The sequence below is a fragment of the Lynx rufus genome, unplaced genomic scaffold (genome assembly GCF_022079265.1).
Source record: "Lynx rufus isolate CCGP_SWC_20201006 ecotype Redwood Valley unplaced genomic scaffold, mLynRuf1.p SCAF_6, whole genome shotgun sequence".
Taxonomy (NCBI): Eukaryota; Metazoa; Chordata; class Mammalia; order Carnivora; family Felidae; genus Lynx; species Lynx rufus.
The window spans coordinates 87,863,578-87,889,653 of NW_025814878.1; the positions used below are offsets into that span (position 1 = coordinate 87,863,578).

At 36.0% G+C, this 26,076-nt stretch overlaps 1 protein-coding gene and 3 pseudogenes across 1 annotated transcript in view; 1 reads left to right on the plus strand and 3 right to left on the minus strand.

Annotated features, from left to right (window-relative positions):
- The window catches only part of EYS (eyes shut homolog), a 1,631,667-nt gene that overhangs the window by 811,810 nt on the left and 793,781 nt on the right, over positions 1 to 26,076 (plus strand). Inside the window, exon 22 of the mRNA XM_047102761.1 lies at positions 16,164 to 16,288. Coding sequence (XP_046958717.1) covers positions 16,164 to 16,288 — 125 coding nt within the window. The remainder of the gene's footprint in view (positions 1 to 16,163; positions 16,289 to 26,076) is intronic.
- On the minus strand, positions 6,859 to 7,703 carry LOC124528371 (leucine-rich repeat-containing protein 17-like; annotated as a pseudogene).
- On the minus strand, positions 9,365 to 10,192 carry LOC124528372 (iron-sulfur cluster assembly enzyme ISCU, mitochondrial-like; annotated as a pseudogene).
- On the minus strand, positions 10,355 to 11,518 carry LOC124528373 (CUGBP Elav-like family member 2; annotated as a pseudogene).

The following is a 26,076-nucleotide window of genomic DNA, read 5'->3' on the forward strand; positions in this document are numbered from 1 at the left end:
GATTCTAGCTCAGGATCTTTCATTAGGTTGCAGTCAAGTCATTAGCTGGGTGAGTCATATAAAGGACCTGTATGGGGCTAAAGGTCGTCTTCCAAGTACACTCATGTGGTTGTTGACCAGAGAATTTACTTCTTCTCCATACGGCCTTTTTCGTAGATACTTGAGTATCTTCATGACACAGCAGTTGGCTTGCCTGAGAGAACCAAAGAGAGAAGAATGAGGAAGCCACACTTTGACCAGATGCTGGCTACACCTTAGCAATGAATTATGAAGTAGAGCCTACACTCGATGAGACAAGAATTAGGATCTTTGCTTTGAAAAGGATGAACAGTTTTAAAACCACTACAGTGGGACTGAGCACCATTACACATAGTGGCAAAGAACTAAATAGTACATTCCTAGATGACTCTTTTATGTCCCTGTTTCATTTTCCCTACTTCTTCATTGTTGCTTATTTGCATCACCTCCCAAATAAGCAGCCTGTGTTTAAGTCCTTGTCTCAGTTTCTGCAGGTAGAGCATCCTAAATCAAAACAACTTAGTAGTCTGAAACTTAAATAAACTCTCAAGAGTCAAATAGGAAGCAATGTTTAATTGAAAACTTATATGAAATAAAATAATTCATTGTGAGTTTTGTGCATTCATAATCACTGAGAGAGTTGTAGTTATTATTGCTTCCTTTTATCTAAATTATTTTGCTCTCCATATATATAATTTCAGCAGCTATTTAGACAATATTCTGATTTGTAAAGTGGTCTCACAAAACTTAGATTTTTGTTGTAATAATTGCCTTCAGGGAATATTCTCTTAATTTGTATGCATAATTAATAGTAAATGACAATAGAATTAATCAGGATAAAAGTAAAAATGTTAAAAATGGCCTTCAGGATTCATAATTTAGGAAATACTAATAAAAGTACTTATTTATCATATTAATTAGGATTATACTTTATGCAATTTACTTAAGGCTATAATAAAATTAAGTTACACATTTACAAATACATATAATAATTCAGATTTCGGTCTATCACCATTTCTGCAACAAATCAATCACAGGAGTTTAAAATTCCTATGTTTTTAAATATTTAGAAGATACAGTATGCTCAAATGAATGTACAGAAAATAAGTAACATAGCCTAATATCTTTTGAACAAATGATCAAGGCCATTGTGTTCAGGTCATTGGTTTTGCCTACTCACTAGGATATCCCCAACTTTTCAACATGGTGTTCCTGTTGTGTTTCCCAGGAATTAGGTTGTTTACTATATCAAAATATTGATATAAGCAAAAGGAGCAAAAAAAATCAATGTGTGAATCCATAGTCATTCACATGAATATATTAACCAAAAATATTTGGATTCCTAGATCTAATTCAGTTATATAACCATTTCAGTTCCAGTCTAATTACCTAATATATCATCCAGGACTAAGAAGGCATCAGAACACAATGATAAGAGAGATGTAAAATAATTTTATTTTGTTTTATTTTGCCTATGGCTATTCTCCAGAAGTGTGGTTATTTATATGAAAATAAGCCAACAATTCCAGAATGTGTGAATTTTTGACTAAGATATAAGTAAATACACAAAATTAAGCAGAGCATATGAATTCCTAATAACTAAGTGCAATCAGTTATGTAACCTGTAAAGGAAATATCTAACATTCAGAGGGATAGATACTACTTATTTTGGTATATTCTATATATTTCATATTTTTAGTTTTTTAATTTTTTTTTTATAGAGACAGAGCACTAGTGAGGGAGGGGCAGAAAGAGAGGGAGACACAGAGTATGAAATAGGTTCCAGGCTCTGAGCTGTCAGCATAGAGCCTGACGTGGGGCTTGAACTCATGAGCTGGGAGATCATGATCTGAGCTGAAGTCAGACACTTAACCAACTGAGCCACCCAGGCACTCCATAATTTTGTATATTCTAAAGCAAATGGATTTATGTAAGGTTGTCACTAATTATTAGAGGGAAAAAAAGTAGATCACAGAAAAGAACTGTGAGGATTCTGAAATTGTATGAAGTGATTTATTTGCATATTTGATAGTTTTTAGCTATTCTAACTTGAGAATTATTGGCTTCAGCAAGGTTCCAGATATTGAATAAATGATCAGCTTCTGAGCATTTGTACTTAATATTTTAATGTTGATGCTTTGCAAATGCAAAAAAAGATGCTAAAATATGGTTGCTTCCTTAATAGTTATTAAACAACATCCTACTAAATTATGGTATTCAAATCTGGCAAATGGAATATTAGAGATCGTGACTATACTACTTTATAAATTGGAAAGTAAATATTTTGAAGTAAAATAAGAGTTTAATAATGTAAGTTGAATTAAGTCTTATTAAAACTCAGTTGTAACACATCTCAACTAAAAAGAAAAAGGTTTGAATAGAACTGATTGTGTGGGAGGGAGGGAAATTCAGTTTTTAAATACTACTTATTATTTCTTACCCCATTGGATGATATCAGGCATTATTTTATTTGTTTTATATGTTTGCAGACTTTGTTATGTGCCTCAGAGTTTAACTTGATTAATTCCCCAAGTGGTTATTTTGATGTGGTGGAATCCATAGAGATCCCCACAAACAAGAACAATAACAGACATGGATTATGTTTCACTCTGTTTAAGAGAGAAGAACAGGAACATAATGGGATAGAAATACCACAATGATGATCTTAGTAAATGTGAAATAAAAATAGCCATATCAAAAGGACAGTATCTATAACTTCAGTGGGATCTGCAGGAAGAGCTTGTTCAAGAGGTAGTGACCAGCAGAGTGCTTATAGAAGAGTGGCCAGGCAAGGTTGTTAACAAAATAGCTACAAACCATACTTAATGATTCTATTTGCAACTTGTCTCCAACAGGTGATGAAGTAGTATTTCCCAATTTGAATCATCATTTGAGGGTAGCTCCTACCACTTGTTAATAGAAGTCCAAACTAACTTTTTTGCACCAAGTACTCAATGCAAGTATGATGTTGTGTCTCTATGAAAGTTTCTTTTGAGTTCTCATTAAAATAAATTTGCTTTCAGTGTTTTAAATTGCTATGCTTCATAATTAATTTGTGTTTTATGGCCTTTCCCCTAGTTTTGTAGATCAAGTCTTGCGTTAAAAACTCGATGTGACAGTTTCATAATTTAGTAGTTTCTTACTAGTGTTTTAAAAGACTTTTTTAGCAGTTTTAGGTTCACAACAAAATGCAGAGGAAGATACAGAGATTTCCCATATTTCCCATACACCTTCTGCCCCCACACATGCATGGTCTCCCCCATTATTAGCATCACTCACCAGAATGGTAGATTTGTTATCAAGGATGAACCTACATTGACACATCATAATCACCCAAAACTATAGTTTACCGTAGGGCTCACACCCAGCATTGTATATTCAATGGTTTAAAAATATATGTGTGTGTCTGTGTGTGTGTGTGTATAATGGATATATATATCCGTTATATGGATATACACTCAGCGTTGTATGTTCTATGGTTTAAATATATATATGACATATAAATAAATTCAGTATACATATAGATAATATATATTCAATATATATGGATATATATCCATATATCCATTATAATATGCAGAATATTTTCACTGCCCTAAAAATCCTCTGTACTCTGCCTGTTCATCCCTTCTCTCCCTCCCCATCACTGGCAACCAACTGATCCTTTTATTCTACTCATAGTTTTGCCTTTTCCAGAATGTCATATAGTTGAAATCTTACAATACATAGCCTTTTTGGATTAGCAATATGCATCTAAATTTCCTGCATGTCTTTTTATAGCTTTATACTCTTTTTTGCAGTACTGAATAATATCCCATTGCTGTAAATAGGCCTTTAATAATGTGATTAAGTGTGGGAAGAGGGGAAGCATTCCATAGTCCTATGACTAGGGTCAGTCTTTTGGTGAGTATGTCTCTGGACTGTGAACTTCACAAGTGTTTCTCAGATCACATAGGTGAGATGGAATGGCTAGAGTGGGATGGAGTTGGGTATTTCCCTTTCCCCACATGGAAGGCTAAAATTAATTGCAGTTTGGTATTTCCCTTCCATAGGTGAGTTAGGTTCTGATAATACCCCAGCAAGGTAGACTCTTGTTAGCTAGCTTCTCCCGAGGGCAGCCCTTATTAAGAACAATGTTCTGGGGGTGCCTGGTGGCTTAGTCATTTATGTGTCTGACTCGTGGTTTCTGCTCAAATCATGATCTCATGGTTTCTGGGATCGAGCTGAGCATCAGGCTCTGTGCTGGGCGTGGAGCCTGCTTGGGATTCCCTGTTTCCCTCTATCTGTGCCCCTCCCTGCTCCTACTCTCTCTTTCTCTCAAAGATAAATAAATGAACATTAAAAAAAAAGCAGAATGTTCTGGTGTATTTCAACATGGTAACTTTCCCCCCTTCCCTTGTCAGAAGCAGGAGGAGGTTTTTCTCTGATATTTACTGTTGGAACATGGTCAGGCTTCTGGGGGTAAATCTCAAAATATTGTGGGACCTTCGTATGACTCAGTCCCTGAACAATTTTCTCTCTCAGACTTGTTCCACACCAAGCCTCTAGCAATGCATCAATTAAAGCTCAAGCTTTCTTCTCAGGCTCTGTTGCCCATCTCAATTTCCTTGTGTGAGTCTCTATGCCAGTAACCCAGGACTCCCTGTATTCCCCTGTCTCTTCAGTGTTGGGATCATTGTTTTGCCCCATTCCCTCCCTCTCTTGTGGACCAGGAATAGTTTAATTTTTCAGTCTGTTCAGCTTGTTATTTTTTAGGACAGAGGTGTATTATTAGTTCTTTAATACATCTTTTTGTATAAACAAACCAGGTACATCATTTCAATATGTCAGAAATCCCATTAAGATGTTTCTGAGGTAAATAGATATATTTGAGATTAAATTACCTATAACAGCAATAAACATAGCTCAATTATTTGATATATTAAGCATTATTCTTAGTCATGGTATAAATATTTTTATAGAGTATAGGGCTAAAAACTTATGCATTTCTATATTTTAAAGATGGGTGGGGAGCTTGGGTGCCTCAGTTGGTTGAGCATCCAACTCTTGATTTTGGCTCAAGTTATAGTCCCAGAGTCATGGGATCAGGTCCCACACTGAGCCTGGAGCTTGCTTGAGATTCTCTCTCTTTCTCCCTCTGCCCCTCTTCCCCTCCCCCCTCTCCCATTCTCTCTCTAAAACAAAAAACAAAACAGTAAGAGGATGTATAGAATCTTCTCATTATTCAAGCTAAGAATATAAAGATGACACAACCTTGCAAAAAGAGTAAAAGTTTAATGATAAAAGTTTAAATTAAAATTATAAGCCATTTGCAAATTACAAGAAGAGGACTGTATTCAAGCCTGAAATCAACAAGTGGGGATCATGCCAGGAGAGCAAGCCTGGTTTAACATTCATAAACCAATCTATGTAATTAATTAATCATATTCACAAATAATTTAAAAAACATATAATCATATCAGTCATATTAGCATATCATGTATCATTTGACCATATGATATTAACAGATGAATAAGAAAAACCATAAATTATAATATTAGATGCACAGAAATCATCTGAGAAAAGTCAAAGTTCATTCATGATAATGGCTGTCAAAAAACTAAGAATTAGTAGGAACTTCCTTAACCTAATAAAATATTTACAGATAGGACAAGAATAAATTGATCTGTCTTTATTCACAGATGGTATAATTGTCTTTGTGGGATACTCCAAAGAATCTCCTTTTTTTTTTTCAAAACCACCCCTGGAACTAATAAGATGCTTTAACAAGTTTGCAAGATATAAGGTATACAAAAATCAATTGCTTTCTAGCAATGAACATTGGTATATTGGAAAGAAAGAAACAAAAAACAAATACCACTTACAAAACAACCATCCCAAAATAAAAGACTTATGTATAAATCTAACAAAATACCTATAACATCTGTATGTGGAAAACTGCAAAACACTCATGAAATAAACATGATCTAATAAATTGAGATATATTTCTTATTCACAATCTAAGTAAGTGGAGAAATGTTTATTCACTTATTCTGAGAGAGAGAGAGAGAGCATGAGCTGGGGAGGGGCAAAGAGGGAGAGAGAATCTCAAGCAGGATCCACACTATCAATACAGAGCCCAATATAGGGCTCAAACCCATGAACCATGAGATCATGACCTGTGAAATCAGGAGTCGATGCTTAACTGACTGAGCCACCCAGGCACCCCAATGGAGAAATATTTCTTACTAATTAGAACACTCAATATTTTTAAGATGTTATTTCTCCCCAACTTGTTTTCTCCCCGACTTGATCTATAGATTAAAAACAATACCACTCAAATCTCAGCAAAGTTTATATAAATAAGGCTTATTATATATACATATAGTTGTATATATTCTTCCTTAAGCTAGGAATGCATATACATATGATATATATATATATTTACATATATATACACACACATATATACATATACATATATATACACACACATATATACATATACATATATACATATATATATATATTAAATGAACCAAGTTTTTTTAAATTTTATTTGCAAAAGGCAGTAAAAACATACATACAGGACATATGAAATTCCAATGCCATCAGTAGGACCCAACTCCTGCAGTTTACCAGTGTGGAATCTTCGCCAAAGGCTGGTCTGCAAACAGGCAGGCAAGCAGGATGAAAGCATTCCTTTGATTGCTAGAATTTCTCGCAATAATAATAATAATTAAGGGAACCTTCCTTTAGCTGGATACTGCATAAATAGGCAACACAGCTAATCAAAATGTAAACATATGGTTTTCTGACACCGGTATAGCAATTCAAAACTAGTTGCAACCAGAATAATTTCTAACTTATCCTACTATAGGGATTCTTGCACTCTGCTACATGATCCCTATGAATCTTCTCCCAGTCATCATCTTCTCGACCTTAATCAAATGTCTCAGGGTGTAATTTGTCTTTGGGGCATTCTTCAAAGTAACTGTGAACATATTTTCCCACAAACCACCCTGTGTATTCTTCAGGCATCTTGCATCCCAGGCCATTATATTGTACATTGTAGTGGTGCTTTAACCAGTAGTAGAGGTAGTGGATATTGTAGTCACATTTCCAAGGGTATCTCTGAGCCACAAGAGTTGCAAAAAATACAAGTCTTCTAATACACCACAATCATAGTTTTGTAGACTTTTGTTTGATAATTCTAACTCTTCTAAATGTGTGAATCCTAAAAAAGCACCAGTATCTATGAATTCAATACCATTGTTGCTGAGGTTTAATTTTTTTAGCTCATGAATATCTTCAAACTCCTTGGGTCAAAGCTGGTTGATTTCATTGTATGACAAGTCAAGTTTAACAATGTCTGGAGGGATGTTGTTTGGAACTTTCTTCTACTCTTTCTGTTTGCAGTCCAGCATTTGTATGGGAAACATGTAATTGTAGCAAAGAGAAGAGTCTACCTCGGGCTTGATGACTGGGGGTCTCCCTGACATTGGGGTTTCAGGTCTAATTGTTCCCTTTCTTCTTCATTTCATAACTGTTAAAGGTTTATCTGCAGCAGCTTTTGATTTTTAGATCTTGTGGGCTTTCACACTTGGTGTAGTTCCCCAAATCCAGGTTTCTTGGAATCCGCAACATTGAAATAAGCATTTCCATCTCATGAGTACATGCCACGGGTTGTCATATATATATGACATATAGATAGATAGATAGATAGATAGATAGATAGATAGATAGATGAGTGATAGCAAGTTCCCCTCTAAAATTTAAAAATACCAAATCCATGACACCAAAGTAATGTGTGATCATGGGCTGATTAGTCATTAGTCCTTCGAGATGTCCCATTTGAGATAATAGTAGGATTGGAGTAAAGAATTGAAATGGTCCCAAAATAGGAATCAGATGCCAGGTAGAGTTCCAGTATAGAAACCCCCATGTTGAGATGAGCCTGGGGCAAGAAGAGGTACATGTTCAAGCAAGGATTGTTGGTTTCTCCAGGCTAGGTGATAATATACATGTTCAAGGAACAGTACACACACACACACACACACACACACACACACATATATATGTCTCATCTGTATGTCATATATATGACATATATATGTCATATATATTTGTCTCATATGTATGTCATATATATGTCATATATATGTCTCATATGTATGTCATTTATATGACATATATATAACATATATATCATATATATTTCATGTATATATGTCATATATATATATTTATTTCACATTCCTACATTCCATTTTCAGAGATTAAACATTGAGAAACCTTGTTCACATGCATAACTATAGGGAAACAGAAGGAGGTTTTTTTTTTTTTTTAAGTTTATTTATTTTGAGAACGGGGGGAGGGGCAGAGGGAAACTCCCAAGCAGGTTCAGCACCAGCTCAGACCCCACATGGTAATGGAACTCACAGTGAGATCACCACATGAGCTGAAATCAAGAGTCAGCCAGATAACCAACTCAGCCACCCAGGCACCCCTAGAAGGAGTTTTATTATACCAATATCACTCACTTCTTTAAACGCCTTCCAACAAATCTGCCAAAAATCACACCTTTATCAGTAATCAAAGAACCCGTTTTAATGATCTTTCACCTAACAGACTGTTAGCTACTCCTTCAGTTTTCTCTCAAGACAATATATATATGAAATATATATATTATATATATGTGAAATTTATCACGTAGCCTTGAGAAACCAGCCATCCTTGCTTGAACGTTTACCTCTTCTCACTCCCGACCATCTCAACATGGGGTTTCTATACTGGAACTAAATATATATATATACATATATGTATGTATACACACACATACACATACACACACACATATATATGTATATAAAACTCTGTGTGTATATTACTGTACATAAAACAGATTTGCATACATATATAATAAAATAATGGTCTTACATTATTTTATTATATATATGTATACAAACCTGTTTTATGTACAGTAATTGGCTGTACCAAATAATCATACCAAAGCCTTCTACTGGTAATCTTCCTCAGATAGGTTGAAGTGATATTCGGCATTTGTGTACTTCGTGGACTACCATACTTGAGACTTCGTTTCTGATTTTAGTTTTCAGGCCATGCACACAATTCAAAATATACACAAACTGGGTTAAGGCAATAGAAGTGGGCTGAAATAAAGCACGGGATTTGGAACAAGTAAACTGTGTATTTTGATTGCGTTAGAGCCACAATGTGACCAGCAAGTGCTGTGCATGTCTCAGGGCTCTTTTACTGTAGTGTCAGGGGCTTCTGAACATCTACGGTGATTGCGTGGCGGGTGGACAAACAGTGTATATGACCTGCTGGACGCTTAGCTGAGGGCTCATTTCTTCTCTACCTCTCTTTTCTTGGATTCTTGTTTCAGTCTGTCATCACCAAGGCAGCCTGGATTGCATCTTCCGCCAGGATGGAACAGTGCAGCTTCACGAGGGGAAGGCAGAGCTCCTTGGCAATGTCTGTGTTCTTGATGGTCAGGGCTTCCTCCACCGTCTTCCCTTTTACCCATTCTGTGACTAATGACCTAGAGGCAGTTGCAGAACCACAGCCAAATGTTTTAAACTTGGCATCCACAGTCGTCCCTTTTTCATCTACTTGAATCTGTAATTCCATCCAGTCACCACATGCTGGAGCTCCCACCAATCCATATCCAACATTTTTTGATGTCTTGTCAAGGGAGCGCACATTCCTCGGATTTTCACAGTGATCAACAACTGTCTTGTGATAGAGCCGGGTGGGAGCCGACAGCTGTCAAGCAGACAGATGCGGGCTTCAGAGCGGCAGGGTGGACCCTGCCCGCCTCAGAAGGCCAGCTCCAACCGCCGCCGCCGCCGTCTTGTGGGCTTGCGCCTGCACAGGCTAAGCAGAAGACAGTTGTGTTTTTTGTTTGTTTCTTTGTTCACGATTTTTGGTTTAAGTAAACACTTTTCCTGGTTCACACTGTTTCGTAGGGACTGTTTGAAACTAGACACATTCTTAATTCCCCATGGACTATACATACCTTTATTACCCCAATTGCAAACAATTAAAAAACAAAATAATTTAAGCCTGTTGTCCTTGCCGGAAACAACATTTGTATGACATAGACTCCACACAAGAACTTCATAGTCATAGCTTCTCTGCCATTCAACGGAGTCCGTCTGTAGTCTCTCATGGTAATGTAGGGAAAATACCAACAAAGCACAACAGATGGGATGCAGAGAGGTGTACACACAGACCTGAGGACCTCGCACAGCAGTAATGAGCATGTGCTGAGGAGGACAGCCATTCCCACTGGCATGTTACTTTGCAGACCAAGGAAAGGACAGGCAGGCGATCAAATCAAACCCCTTGTTTTCAGGGAGCTATGTCTGTTGATGGTACTCGCTAGTGCATTCATATTATTCAGTCCTACAGTGGCTGCCATCAGCCCTTGCAGAGTCCCAAGAGAGGTCAGAGAATTCATGGCTGCACCAGCACTGGAGTTGGGGGTTGAAGCAGCCACTGGACTTACGAGGGCTCCTGGGGTGCTGCTCGTGGTGGACAAAGGGTTTGCTTGGTGGTGGTGGCTGAGGTCTGGGCCTTAGCCACTGCTGCTGCCATTGTCGCCAGGTTCTGTAACTGCAGGGCATTCATACCAGCCATCTGCTGAATGCCACTGAACGCACCCAGGTTGCTGGAGGAGGTGGCCTGCTGCAGAGGTGCCAGGTACTGTGGGGTGAGTCCGCCCAGACTTGTCAGGTTCCCCCAGGTGGCAGTGTTGAACTGTTGCATCTGCCGTGCCAGCTGCTGTTGGAGGCGCCTTTGCTCTTTGTCCTTCTGAGTGTCTGCGAACTTGACTACGACGGGTGAGGAGCAGCCCTCCATGGTCTGAGACTGATGCATGGCTTTGATTGCATTCTGTGCCATTGCCCTTATAGAAAATGTGACAAACGCACAGCCTCGACTGAGCCCATCGGGTCCCGGGACAATCTGGCATTCTTCTATCTGGCCAAATGGAGAAAACATCACTGATATCATTCTTTTTTTTTTTTTTTTTTTTTTTTTACTGATATCATTCTCATTACATTTCTTCGAAACCATTCCTACAAACAATTTTCAGTCTTCCATGGCGTCTGACTTTTCGCTATCTGCAGGTTTCAACTGAATGGGATGATATATCCCAGGTAAAGTTTCAATATTGTGCAGTGCATTCTGGGCCTCAAGTGCAGTTTTTCTTGTATAAAATGTTACCAAATAACAACCTTTACTCTGGGGAGGGTTCTGACTCCAGTCGGGGAGGACGTTGATCTGGTAGATGGCTCCGTAAGGCTCAAAAAGTTCTCCCAGCTTCTTTTCTGACCAGGACCGGGGATCTGTCCAACAAACTTCTTAATGGGATCTGGGTCTCGTTGGTCTGAGTGATCCAAAGCACTTTTCATCTGTTGGCTGTGCTGTTAATTCTGTCAGGAATTAGCAGGCAGCCCTCAACCATCTTGTCAGGGAGAAAATCCAGCTTGAAGGCAGATGTGCTAAGTGCATGCTCTGCGCTCTGGTGCAGGATGGAGGGGGGGGGGAAGGGGGCTTTTTTTTTGTAAATTATCCAAAATGATTTCTTTATTGAGTTTACGTAACTACATAGACTTCACAGTTCTATGACATATTTATATTTAGCTACAGTCACAAATACATTTTAACATTCACGATGATGAGCATCATCATCACCATTCCAGTAAACAAAACTTATGTATGAATAAAGAAAAATTATATTGTAGACACTTGCCCCTTAATGAAATATAGTATAACTCTTTACCCCTAAGTGTGGGATGTATATGGCTACTTCCTTCTAAAGGGTATACTTGATATGACTTAATGAAAATGAGTTTTGCTATCTTTTTTTTAAAATTTTTTTTTCAACGTTTATTTATTTTTGGGACAGAGAGAGACAGAGCATGAACGGGGGAGGGGCAGAGAGAGAGGGAGACACAGAATCGGAAACAGGCTCCAGGCTCCGAGCCATCAGCCCAGAGCCTGACGCGGGGCTCGAACTCACGGACCGTGAGATCGTGACCTGGCTGAAGTCGGACGCTTAACCGACTGCGCCACCCAGGCGCCCCGAGTTTTGCTATCTTTATCCCTAATACTCCTATCACCAGTAAAATCATGACAATACCATCAAACAAGCCCAAGTTGAAGGACAGCAACAAATACTTCTCAGAACTCTGGAGTTTATTTAAAAAAACAATTGAAAACTAGGTGGCACAGTTGGTTAAACATCCAACTCTTGGTTTTAGCTGGTCATGATTTGGTGGTTGCATGAGTTCAAGCCACATTTCCAGCTCTGTGCTAGTGGTGGAGAGACTGGTTGGGATTCTCTCTCTCCCTCTCTCTGCCCCTGCCCTACTCACACTGTCTTGGTTTTTCTCAAATGAAATAAAACTTTAAAAAAAAGACAATAAGTATAAGAAACTATCACAGTTTAGAGGAGCTAAGGAGATATGGCAACTAAATGTTCTGGTGTCCTGGATAAGAGGCTGTAACAAAAAAGAAAGAAAGAGAGAGAGAGAGAGAGAGAGAGAGAGAGAGAAAGAAAGAAAGAAAGAAAGAAAGAAAGAAAGAAAGAAAGAAAGAAAGAAAGAAAGAAAGAAAGAAAATGAAAGGAAAGAAAGAGGGAAGAGGGGCACCTGGGTGGCTCACTTGGTTGGGCGACTGACTTCAGCTCAGGTCATGATCTCACGGTTTATGGGTTTAAGCCCCGCGTCGGCGTCTGTGCTGACAGCTTGGAGCCTGGAGCCTGCTTCAGATTCTGTGTCTTCCCCTCTCTCTCCCCCTCCCCTGCTCACGCTCTGTGTCTCTCTGTCTCTCAATAATAAATAAACGTTAAAATTTTTTTTTTAAAGAAAAGGAAGGAAAGAGAAAGACATTAGGTAAAAACTAAGGAAATCCTCATAATATACAGACTTTAGATAATAATATTGTACCAACATTGGATAATTAACTATGACAAATGTATCATATTAATGTAAAATGTTAACAATAAAGGAAACTGGGTATGGAGTATGTGGAAACTCTCTTAACTACCCCTGCAACTTTTCTATAAACTTCTATAAATTTTTTATAAGTCTAAAATTATTTTAAGAAACAGAATCTATTAAATAATTATTAAAGTTACTTCCTTCAAAAGAACTATGAGGCGGGGCGCCTGGGTGGCGCAGTCGGTTAAGCGTCCGACTTCAGCCAGGTCACGATCTCGCGGTCCGTGAGTTCGAGCCCCGCGTCGGGCTCTGGGCTGATGGCTCGGAGCCTGGAGCCTGTTTCTGATTCTGTGTCTCCCCCTCTCTCTGCCCCTACCCCGTTCATGCTCTGTCTCTCTCTGTCCCAAAAAAAATAAATAAACGTTGAAAAAAAAATTAAAAAAAAAAAAAAGAACTATGAGGCATATAGTTGTTTTTTCCTTGCAGTGTAACTTAAAAATAATATTAATATTGATGGATTAGAATGTGGATAACTAGGCATTTCTTATAATGCTGGCAAGTATCTAAATTAATAAGAGTATTTTTGAAGAACAATTTATGATATTAAAGGAAAGGCAGTGAAAACTTCAGTCATGAACAAAATGAACCCTAATTTGTTTATTTTCCATAGGGGAACACCACCAATAGAGAATTTCCTCTAAAAAGAATTGGGTTTCTAGAAGGTACAAAGAAGAAAGTTTGTAGTCTTAGTAGTAATTTATTATCAAGGATTTTTACTTCTTAGTGAAAAATGAATTCATACATCCATACATAGTTAAAACAGGTTTTGTTGTTAGGACAGAGTCTTCAATTTAGGTTCAGTGAGCGTGTAGCATACTAGGGTTGCTAGAACATGATGGATTGTTTAATACATAATTATTTATTAGCTTTGGCTTGGTAGAGTCAGGTGCTGGAAATAAAGAGCCAAATTTGGATAATGAGTATAGGCTGTGCACCACGCAATCACACTTTTTGGTTTTAAATTCCAACTATGTAATTTGCTAGTGCTGTGACCTTAGAAAAGTTACTTGTGCATAAGTTTTCAGTAAATATTAGCTATTGTATAAACTGAGATCTAAAATTATAGAATTCTCTTATCTCCATTTATTAATCTATCCTTTTTTTTTCTATCAACACCCCAGACTTGCCTTCACATATTATGTGTCAGCCATTTAAAATTTCTTGTAATTTCTCAATTAAGCTACACTGTTCTTATTCTCATCTTTGTATATATTCTTCCTAAAGCCAAATGCACCTATCCATGTTTTATTTTATAATTATTTTACTATAATCCTTAATATATTATAAAATTTGCTACTTCTCTATTTTCTCAATTAGGCAGGTTATATTGAAGGCAGACACAAAATTTAATTTTTTTCATATGTTCTAGGATTCAGAAAAGATCTGTCATGTTGTAGGCACTCAGTACAGACACTCCAGAACATTGCACTTTAATTATTGTTTGTATATCCTCCATCATTTCTTAGACCATGGTTTGACAACTGACATTTTAGTGGTTTGTATAAAATTAGCCTTGAAGGAATAATATGAAAAGGAAACAAAGAAGATGCACTCAATGCCATTCCTTGTATTTGTTTCCTAGGGATGACATAACAAATTACTACAAACTTGTGGCTTAAAACAACAGAAACTTATTTGGTCACAGTTGTAGGGAAGAGAAATCTAAAATCAAGATGTCAACAGATCACACTTTCTCAATAGGTGCTAGGAGAGAATCCTACCTTTTTTTAGTTTCTAGAAGTTCCACATAGTCTTTGACTTGGAGTTGCATGACACCAACCTCCACTTCCTTCTTTACATGCCCCTCTTCCCTATGTGTCTTCTCTTCTTATAAGGAGACTTGTCTTTGAATTTAAGGCCCACCCGGTTAATTTAGAGTGAGCTCTTCTCAAAGATCCTTAAGTTGGTTACATCTGCAAAAACCTTTTTTCCAAATAAGGTCATGATCACAGGTACCAAGTATTAGGACTTGGACATACTGTTTAGGGACCATGGTTCAACCTTTTATATCACCTCAAGGCAAGGTACAGTTGTATATTCCTGAATCTCTGAAAACACATTTGAATGAGAGAATTTCCAGATGAAAGGTAATATCACTATCAAACCAAGAATAAGCAGAACCAATACTTTAAATGTTATATTGCCTTCTATAATGGCTTTAGTTATATGCTAAATTTAAAATTATTTTATAAATTTAAATGTGTCCAGGTTTTAGGGTAATAGGGGTCACTAGGGAATCTCCCCACACAAGTATTTGTGTGGATAAAGAAAATGTGATATATACACATGCACATGCTCACACACAATGGGATATTACTCAGCCATAAAAAAAGAATGAAACTTTGTCATTTGCAACAATGTGGATGGAGCTAGAGTATAGTATGATAAGCAAAATAAGTCAGTCAGAGAAAGACAAATATATGATTTCACTCATTTGTGGAATTTAAGAAACAAAACAGATGATCATAGGGGGAAAAAAGAAGCAAACCAAGATGCAGACCTTATAACTATAGTGAACAAACTTATGGTTACCAGAGGGAAACTGTGTGGGGGATGGGTGAAATAGGTGATGGGGATTAAGGAGTGCTCTTGTGATGAGCACCGGGTATTGTATATAAGTGTTGAATTACTGTATTGTACACCTGAAGCTAATATTATACTGTATGCTAACTGGAATTTAAATAAAAACTTTAAAAAAATAAATATTTGTGAAACACTTTATACACCATCAAGGTTTTCACTATTTTAAAAGTTTATGATCTTATAATTAACTTTAGTCAATGATCTCTATAATACAGGCATAGATACTTTAATAAAACATGTATATCAAGCTACATATACTTGAAAGAGAATGAAAAGAATAAAATCTAAAATGACTGAGCTCTGTGATACTTATGCACTTTTTCCCCCTCTTTATCTGTGGTTGTGGTTGCTTTTAGTCAGTAGGCCTTAATTTTATTGAAAATATTGAACTAAATTAGTTCTCATAATCCAACCATAATGAACTACTTCATGTGCTTAATTTTACTCAAATTTGAAAAATATGAACTCCATAATATAGACTCATGTATATATTATATATATATGTATGTATGTGTGTGTGTATATATATATATATTTTTTCTTCCTTAGATGTCTTCCTGGATTTTCTGGAAAATTTTGTAAAATTAATATAAATGAATGTTCTTCATCACCATGTCTAAATGGTGCAAACTGTGGAGATCACATCAATGGATATATTTGCGAACGTCAACAAGGTAATTATTGAAAAAATAATAATGCGTATTTAATACATTTACAAAATATGTTTATGTATGTGTGCATACGATTTTGACAATACCCTCAACCAATAACGTTAATTATCAGCCAAGTTTTAAGCAATGAACACACTTAAAAAATATGAAATGAATGTTCTTTGATGCTAGTAACCAATCACTTAGGCTATTAGCAGAAAATCCTAGTGTTTAGAGTATATCTTACTACAAGTGTTTTCTACATTTGTGTAAACTTCATAATCCTGATCTTTATGTCAGTTGTGCCTGGCACACAGCAGGTCCTTTATAAATGTTAGCTCTTATCAATATTGAAATCATTATTACCTCCAACAAAGGTCAGTATAGAGATGGACAAGCTTAGTAAATTGATTTTATTTAAGGAATAATTTATAATTGGTGTTTTGGCCATTTCTGCCTTTGGTCATATTCTTTTTAAGTATACATTGATTAAAAAAACTTGTGTCCATGCATCTTTTTCCCTCTCTTTCTTCTAGTTTCTACCTTTGCAGATTTGTTGCTTTTTTCCTGTGTCTTCTGTCACTCATCTTATCTTGAACATTCAGGTGCATCCACTCAGAAGAGATGGTGAATGCCTAATTTCCTCAAGAAGTAATAAGCTCTCAGGAATATACATGGGGTATATTTTTGGTCACTAAAAAATAATAATCACCATTTACAGACTCCACAGAGGACTTGAGACAGTTTGTTGATACCCCCTGGGTTCTGGGATTCTGGTTATTTGGGTCCCCTGAGGCATAACAGCCAGGCAGCCATGTGGGTAGTAGGGCTCCTGTTGTTTATGTGAAATTATACAAACTAGCGAACACTTATCAATTGAGTATCATTGACATGTTGTTGAGAAGTTGAACATTTACTCAGCACACTACTCTGTTTTGGCATACTCTGTAGGTTTTATTTGATCAGATACAGCATCTGAAAGCATTTCTACCTGAATGTTGAAATCGCCACCTAGACATAAAATTATAACTCTTGCAGATAAAAGAAGTAGAATAAACATTTCAATACTCTGATATTAAAACAATGCACACCATTTCAGAAGTTTGTCTCTTTTAAGCAAAAATATCTTTATCAAGGTCTGAACATTTAAAATGCTATAATAGTTGCCACAAGCAATGAATGTAACCTTACAAAGGCAGTTATGAAACACAACACTTATATGAGTCATTTTTACCATTTCAATATATATCTTATAATTCCTAGGTTTCTTTTTTACAGTAATATGTGTATCTTGCCATTGCTAGATTAGTTTTGATGCTCTAGGTTAAGATTTATAGTACTGTAGATTCACTTGGAAGTATGGAGCCATTCTGAAGCAGGTGTAGCATTCAAATGAAGCCCCATTCTGAGTGCTTCTCACCAGTCCATAGTAGAAAGTGGAAGACCTCCTTCCTCAAAAATGATACCCATGTGTGTTGCTAGGTGTCAGTCAGAACTTGCGGGTACTTTTGACTTAGCCTGAGATTCTTTCCTTTTTTAAAAAAGAAATTTAATGTTATTATTTATTTTTGAGAGAGAGAGATACAGAGTGTGGGGCTTGAACCCACAAACTGCAAGATCATGACCTGAGCCAAAGTCAGATGATTAACCAACTGAGCCACCCAGGCACCCCAAGCCTGAGATTCTTCACAGTCTAGTCACAAAAGCAAAGACCAAGTAAGCAACAACCAAACAAATTCTTGGAAAATGCTGTAGATACCCTCCCAGGCCCTTGTCCCTGCTCCCAAGGGCTCTTTCCAGGCAAGGCTCTGAATCATACTGATGTACCTTTCCTCCAAAGTTATTTGAAGAATAACTTTGTTTGAAGAATAGTTGTTCTCTTGAAGATTACTTTTCATCCCTTCCTCATTGTATTTATTAGCATAGCTAGCTGAGGGTTTTTTTTTTCAGGGTTTTTAAAATGTGTATAGTAAAATTTACTCTCTGGCATATAGTTCTTTAGTTATGACAAATGCATAAAGTTGTGTAACTACCACTACAGCCAGTCATGTAACCACCATCTCCCAAAATGTGCTCATGCTACCTTTTTCCACCCTCAACATAAATTGGTTTTGATATAATTCTCATTCTTTTCTTTACCATTTTTGTCCTTGAAAATCTACCCATTGTTGAGTTCTTCTTTTTCTCGTGTTCTGAATTTTAGATTTTAAAAGCAGCCAAATGTGGGAGGACTTTGACATTTATGTGTTTGGAAATTACAATTACAATAACAATACTAGAAAATGGACACCTTTCTATTTTATGTGCATTGACTCATTTAGCTTTTATAACAACCTTATGTAGAAGGTACTATTATTATCTCCTTTTACCAGTGAGAAAATGTAGTCCAGATTCTTTGGGTAATCTCCCATAGCACATTAGTGGCAAAGCTGAGATTCAGAGCCAGGAAGTCTGACCTGGTGTTATACACTCATTTTTTTATGTTTCCAAAGAAGGGCCTTCAACTGAATAGCAACTTCCCATAATGTTTCAGTTATGCCAGGTGAATAAGTTCTAGAGATCTATGGTGCAACATTGTGCCTATGGTTAAAAGCACTTAACAGCTCTTGCTAAAGGATAGATATCACCTTAAATGTTCTAACTACAATAAAAAATAAATAAAATTGACAACCATTTTTTTTAAAAAAGGAACTTCACCAGTAAGATCTACCAGTGTTTTATATCTTAGTCTTAGATGTTAGCAATTCTAACCATTATGAGATTTCTTCAGGAAGGTTGCTTGCCCACATCAGTCTGATTATCTCCTAAAAAGCTTGATAAGCAAAAACTGATAACTTACCATTTTTCTGAGTAGTTCATATAAACATGCATTTTCCCAAATGTCACAGAAGGACACACAGGCTAATTAATTTGATTTATACAGGTCCACTCTTCTCTTATCCTTGGAGGAAACCAGCCTTAAATAATGTTGATAATTCTTTCTTAGGCTCTGGTCTACATCATGTCATCATCCTTACCTTACACAGTGTCTGATAGAAGCCTGCCTTCACTACGTATTTACTTCTGTCTTTAAATTAGTTAAGTACTATAGGGACGCCTGGGTGGCTCAGTTGTTAAGCATCTGACTTCCACTCAGGTCATGATCTCATGGTTCGTGAGTTCAAGCCCAGCATCGGGCTCTGTGAGTCATGACAGCTCAGAACCTGGAGCCTGCTTCGGATTCTTTGTCTCCCTTTCTCTCTGCTCCTCCCCTGCTTGTGCTCTCTTTCTCTTTCTCGAAAATAAGTAAACATTTAAAAAATTTAAATTAGTTAAGTACTATAAATTACTACCATATTTTATTTTCATCAGTTGAAAATCTTAAGTTCACATCATATTACCAATTATCAGAATTATTTTGTCTTCACGTAACAACAGCTCTTCCACCATTGTCATAATCTTGGTTGACTCACTGTAACTCAAGGTTTGTAATTTATCCTTTTGTCTCCATCTCCTCTACTTTATAGTCCAAATAAGGATATATGGGACTTGGAATATTCTGAACAGAACAGAGTTCAAACAATTAAATGCCAGTTTCCTCACTAGATATATCTGTAAAACACAACTGAAATTTGGATTGATATAAGTAGGTTAAAGACACCCTAAATGTTATTTAGTTTTGGGCCACCAAATCCTGTCTGAGAAGTTGTATTCTAGTGGAACCTCACAGAGTGTTCAGCACTTATTGAAAAGAACAATCCATTTATGATGCTGGCCAATGTTGTGTAATCATAGACGGGACTATAGTTACCACAAGCCCCTCCCTCACTGTAAGGGGACAGATGATTATGCCCTTTCCTCCAAGATACCTAGGTACATTACTTGACAAGGAAGGACGGGTTCCATCTCAGAATTCACTCATCCTCTCCACATGAGATCATCGTGCAGGTTACAACCTGAACAGCATTCAGGACAATTCTAATCACAGAGCTCCTCCTCTGCCCGCTTAGTGAATTCAATGGCTAGTGAACTCATTTCCATGGAAGTATTAATACAAGCATTCAGATTATTTTATTAAGAAAAACATGCTTACTTTTGTTTTAGGCTCAATATTCACATTTATAGTGTTATATAAAAATGTTTAACACCCAGTAAGTGAAACCACAGTTATCCCATTAAAAGCAAATTGAAACTGAGAGAACAATCTCTGTATTGCAAATGTGAATGCCTCACCCAGAGTTGTTCTCAGCCCCTGGGGCAGTCACTCTGCCCAGACACTTTTTATGCTCAGGAGCGTTGTAATAGTGTTTATATAGGTGACGATATAAACTGTGGATACACATTTTGCTCTTAAAATAGCATTATTCATTTTGAAACAGAAATGCTGCATTGTCCTTGGAGCAACGAAACACAGAAACAGAAACAAATAGTTTCTTCCATGAATACTCACAATTAATAACTCAGGGATATGACTTTTGTATTCAGAACAGAAGAGATACATAATGATCTTTTTTTTAATCAAGACCCATGAAAAAGTGAAATATCATTAATATGAAATAAAGAAAGTATACTATTGTATTGTCATGAAGATTTAGATGTAAAAATCAATTCTACATATTCTAGAATTAGACTAAGAAAAAATGATTTTAATTTGTCATTCAATTACTGAATAATACATTAACTAGTAAGACAGAATTATTTTAGGTTTAGGTTTAATTTAATTTTATTTTATTTCCCCATATTAGCACTTGGTGCTGAGAGGGAAAAGGAAATGAAAGTAAAATATATAAATCTTTCAAATAGTGACTTTTATTTTCATCAATAAACTCTATTATAACTGCTATGTTACAGCAGAAAATGGTAGTATTAAAACAGGTCAGTGTTTCCAGTTGTATATGTACTTGAAAACTTGTAATCAACTTAAAATTAGTCTAATTTGTTCTTATTTTTATTACAATCTGACTTCTAAATTCTCTTTTTTATTTTATATCCTCATTGTTTGATATGATTTATTCTGGAAGCACTTACTTAATTTCTACTGTATATGAAAATAATACATTAGTACTGAGTTTAACACCATAATGATTTGATTACTTTTCTGGATTGCTAATGAAAACTCTTTTCTGAATATCTGGTTACTTTATTACATATGGACATCAAACTACAGAGGATTCAAGGAATGTTTTCTTCTCTGCTTCTAAACCTTTTTTTTTTTTTAATCTTACCCACCAAATTTTCATTTGTCTATTTTATATTCCCTTAATTGGTTCCCATTTCTTATCATCACCTTGCCCACACCACTACAAGGACATCATCTTATTTATTTACTTTGTTATATTTTTACAAAACAAAACAAAACTAGTGAAAAAGCATTATTTACATACATAAGCTCTTCCCAAATGCCACAATCCCAAGTGTACTTAAGCAAGGTGCTGAGCAAAGAACTTCTGGAATCTGGGTAGAATAAAGTTCAAATCCTAGCTTTGTGACCTGGTAAAACCCTCTGATTCTCAATTTCATGATACAATTGGGGGGGGAGGAAATCACCTAAAACGTTGTAAAGCACTAAACATAGAATTATAGTTAAGATATATCATTTTTGTATGAGACAGCCTGAGCCCATTAGCCCATGTAAATTTTACTTTTCAAAGTATCTGTTTCTTCATTCACAAAATTGGAAAATAAACTCATCCATAGAGTTTGTTCAGCATGGCACCAGGAACAAATAATAGTAGCCAACATTTCTTTAAAAAAAACTTACTATGTACTGTCTTTAGAATTTGCACAGATCATTTCACTCAAATCTCACCATAAGTTTATGAAGTAGGTACATGGCTATTTCCTTTTGCAAGATCTTGTAACTTGCCTCAGCTTTCACAACAAGTAGCCAGACTCTGGGGCCTGTGAATATACCACATCCACCAAAAATTTAAAAAATACAAGCTAATTTTATTCACTATTTATTACATTGCTAGTTTCCATCTCTCTTCATTACCTTTTTTTTTCCTAATGCATATTATGAAGCTGAAAGAATTTTGACTTCAAAGACTGGTCCCTGGAAAAAGATCTAAATCTAATCCAATTTTATATATATACACACACACACATACATATATATATATATATATATATATATATATATATACATACATATATATACATATATACATACACATATGTATGTATACATGTGTATATATATAATTGCATATAACTATATATGTTAAATATATATTCATTATATATACATATAAAAGAAACATCTTTTCTAGCAACAAGATAAAAGGCTATAAATTATTTTCCACTGACCTTTAGTAACCAAAGCACATATATTTGAGATAATAGACCCAAATTATGATTAATATTTGTGTTAAAACATTTTGTTATATACATTTGAGATATAAAACTTTAAAATTCAACATCTGTATACACTACAAAATGATCACCACCTCACCACCTCAAGTTTCATTACCATCCATCACCATACAGTTGACCCTTTTTATCCATTCTGCCCACGCCCAACTTCCTTCGTCTCTTTACCAGTAGTCTTTTCTCTATGTCTATGAGTTTTTATTTTATTTTGCTTATTTGTTGTTTTGTTTTTAATTCCATGTGAGTGGAAATCATACAGTATTTGTCTTTCTCCATTTGACTTATTTTACTTAGCTTAATAGGTCTGTTACCGAACCCAAGTTCGGCTATCCCTGGTTGAAATGCCATTACTGAAATGCCATGGTTGAAAGGCCATTACTCAAGAGACAAGTTTTTGATTGGAAAGGAATTTGAGCTTTATTCAGGAGGCCAGCAACCTAGGGAGAAGGCAGACTCTTGTCTCCAGAGGTTTCCACCTGGCCCAAGGGTTTTTAAAGGAATTTAGGGAACTTAATTAGCAAAGGGAGTACAGTGGCCTACAATATTTCTTGATTTCATATAGACTCAATGATGCCAGCTACATTTTCTCAGTTCTCCAGAGTTGAGCAAGGGGGGGTTCTGTTTGTGTTTTGTGATGTTTAACAGTACTCTGTTCTTGCTGCAAGGTCAGCAAGGTCTTCAGATACACAAAGGGAGTTAAGTGAAATCATCTATGTGACCTAGAAAGAAAAACAATTTGCTAAACAATAGGTAGGCTAATCAGATAGCCGAGGTGGCTTCAAACAGACTTGCTGGCTTCTGTGGCCTGGAAAATTTCTGGTTCTTCACTCCTTAAGTCCAGTGGCCTGCAAATCAAAGAAAATAAATTAATTCTGTTATACATCAAGGGACTTAGGTTAGCAAGTAAGGAATATGTTAACTTGCAGCAAGTTAACTCTTAAGACTGTTTGAAGTGCTGTTACAGGTTCATCCATGTTGTCACAAATGGAAAGATTTTGTTCTTTTTTATGGCCAAGTTGTATTTATTCCATTGTATAAGTATGCCACATATTCTTTAACCATTCATCTATTTTAATGGTTATAATTGGCACTCAGCATCCATTACTGTCTATTGTGGTTTCTGTACTGCAGAGACAAGAAAACGAAAAACTGCAATATCTAGACTTCCACTGAAGCTGATGTGAATAGAAATTGTGTTCCATCAATAATAAATATATGTGAAATGTAGATGATCTAGTGGAGATCATTTCTAGATGTCTTAGCAATTTCATATGGTGGATAAGATCATGGACACATGAGATTTTCTGAGTCTCTGACTTTGTATTAAAATACAGAACCATCTGGAATGGCAGTGGGACTCTATAATGTAGTGTTCAGTCACTAGCTTCAGGGTAGAAAGGGGCAGCCAGGGAGATCGTGCTGGCTGCTTCCTGGTAATCCAGCTTCCTTTATTTAGTACAATGAGTTCTTAAACTGAGTAATTCCAATGTTGGCTTTTATGTTTCTCAATTTCCTGATTATAGTTGAGGTAGTATCTCCCAGAGAGTCATATCTGTGGTTCTTAGAGTTACTCCTACAGCCCTTCCTTCTAATAATTTTGGAAGCATCTTATTCTTGGTTATTATGACTCTTTTTGCTTGAATACCTAGAGTGGTTTCTGTTTCCTGTGCTAAATCTTGACTAGCTTATATTGTATCCTAGTTTGTCGTTTTTGAGCAACACATCCATAATGTTCCCCGCAGCTTAACTGCACTTTAGACAGGCCTCAAGACTCCAGGCCCCTGACCTCCCTTTCTTCAGAGCATTTGCTTTAGAAAACTAGTAATTGTAACTTTTTTCTCTGCCCCTGAAATGTAAACTTTCTTTCAGCCTCTTGCCAATTTTACAACCCAGAAATGTCTTTCTCAAGTACCAGGGAGTCATCCTTTTGAAATGTAATTACAGAAAAGGATGGGGCCTCTCCCTCCCCAACTAGGATCTGTGGAAAGCTAGGAGCCCACTGTTAATAAGTGACAAGTACCAAACACAGATATACAAAGCACTTTGACCAACCTCTCCCCCAGCCCAGTATCCTCCAGTATTTTCCCATTAGCTCACTCCAGCATTTGAAAATCCTCCCACCTACCTTTGGTTCAGTGCAGTTAAATTCCATCTCTTTCCCCTGTTTCAATAATCTCTTTCTTTCTTATTGAAATACTCTTGAATAAAGTCTTCCTTGTCTTTTTAACTGGTATGATGATTTTCTTTTCTTTCACAGTTCTCATCTTATGGTTTAAAGTTTTGTAATGTCCTTCATAATATTAGAAGCAAGAGGAAAAATACTTCATCATTTTTAATTGTTTAAACTATATTGTGAACTGTTTTATTCAATCAAAAGAATATATAATTAAGGAATATTTATTTTATAAAACAATATAATAAACATTTGTGTACCTTCCATTGGCTTCAAGGAATAGAATATTAGCAGTAATTCCAGCCTCATCTATATTACTCACTGAATACATTAATATCCCCCTACCCTAGAGTGACTGTTCTGAGCTTTATATTCAACATTCCCTACTGTTCTTCTTTAGAGCTTTATTTTATATATGTATATCGCTAAGCAATGTTATTAAGTTTGTATGTATTTGACTTTTACAAGAACAGTTAATCAATGTAAGTATTTTTATGGAATATGCTTTTATGTTCAACAATATGTTGGATATTCAACCTTGTGAGAGACTGGTCATAGTGGCTTTTTATAAGCCCTGCAAAAATGTTTTTTTTTTTTTCTGTATCACCTTTTATAGCCTCCATAGTAGAGTTGCCTACAGAATCAACTCAGCATATGAAAGAGCATTATGAAGTGAAGTGAAAAGAGTCTTGGATGTGGATTTGGTAAATTTAGTCTGTTGGCACCTCATTCTGAGTTTGATCTGGACTCTGCCAAATCTTTTAAACTCGTGTCGTATTTTTCTTCTTACAATGCTCTTTTGCATTAAATCACTTCTAAGCACCTCAGAATACTTATGTAATTGTTCTCTTATAATTTATCAAAGAAGAACAGTGAGACTATATTGCTAAGCAGGAACAAGAATAAGAATGGATTTCCCGATAGCCAGAGGTCAGATTAAATGCTGTTGAATAATACATAGAAAAATAAGGCTTGAATATTTGCAATTACAGTATGCATTATAGTATACACAGGCAGTATACAATTATAGTATAGATAGGCAGCTAGTAACAGCTGCCTCTAAAGACTTATTGTCCCTATGTAAAATGGTATTTTCAAGTTAAAATGTTCCTAACGTATTAAGGATCATTGTAAATAGATCCCTTATAGGAAAGAATCAATGATTTTTAAAAGTGTTCTTAATGTATAACTAGTAAACTATAGTTTTAATATTATCTTGTGGATAGCTTAGCAATGTTGGTTGATAGGTTGGTGATAAAATAATGGCAAAAGCCAAAGAAAAAGGGCA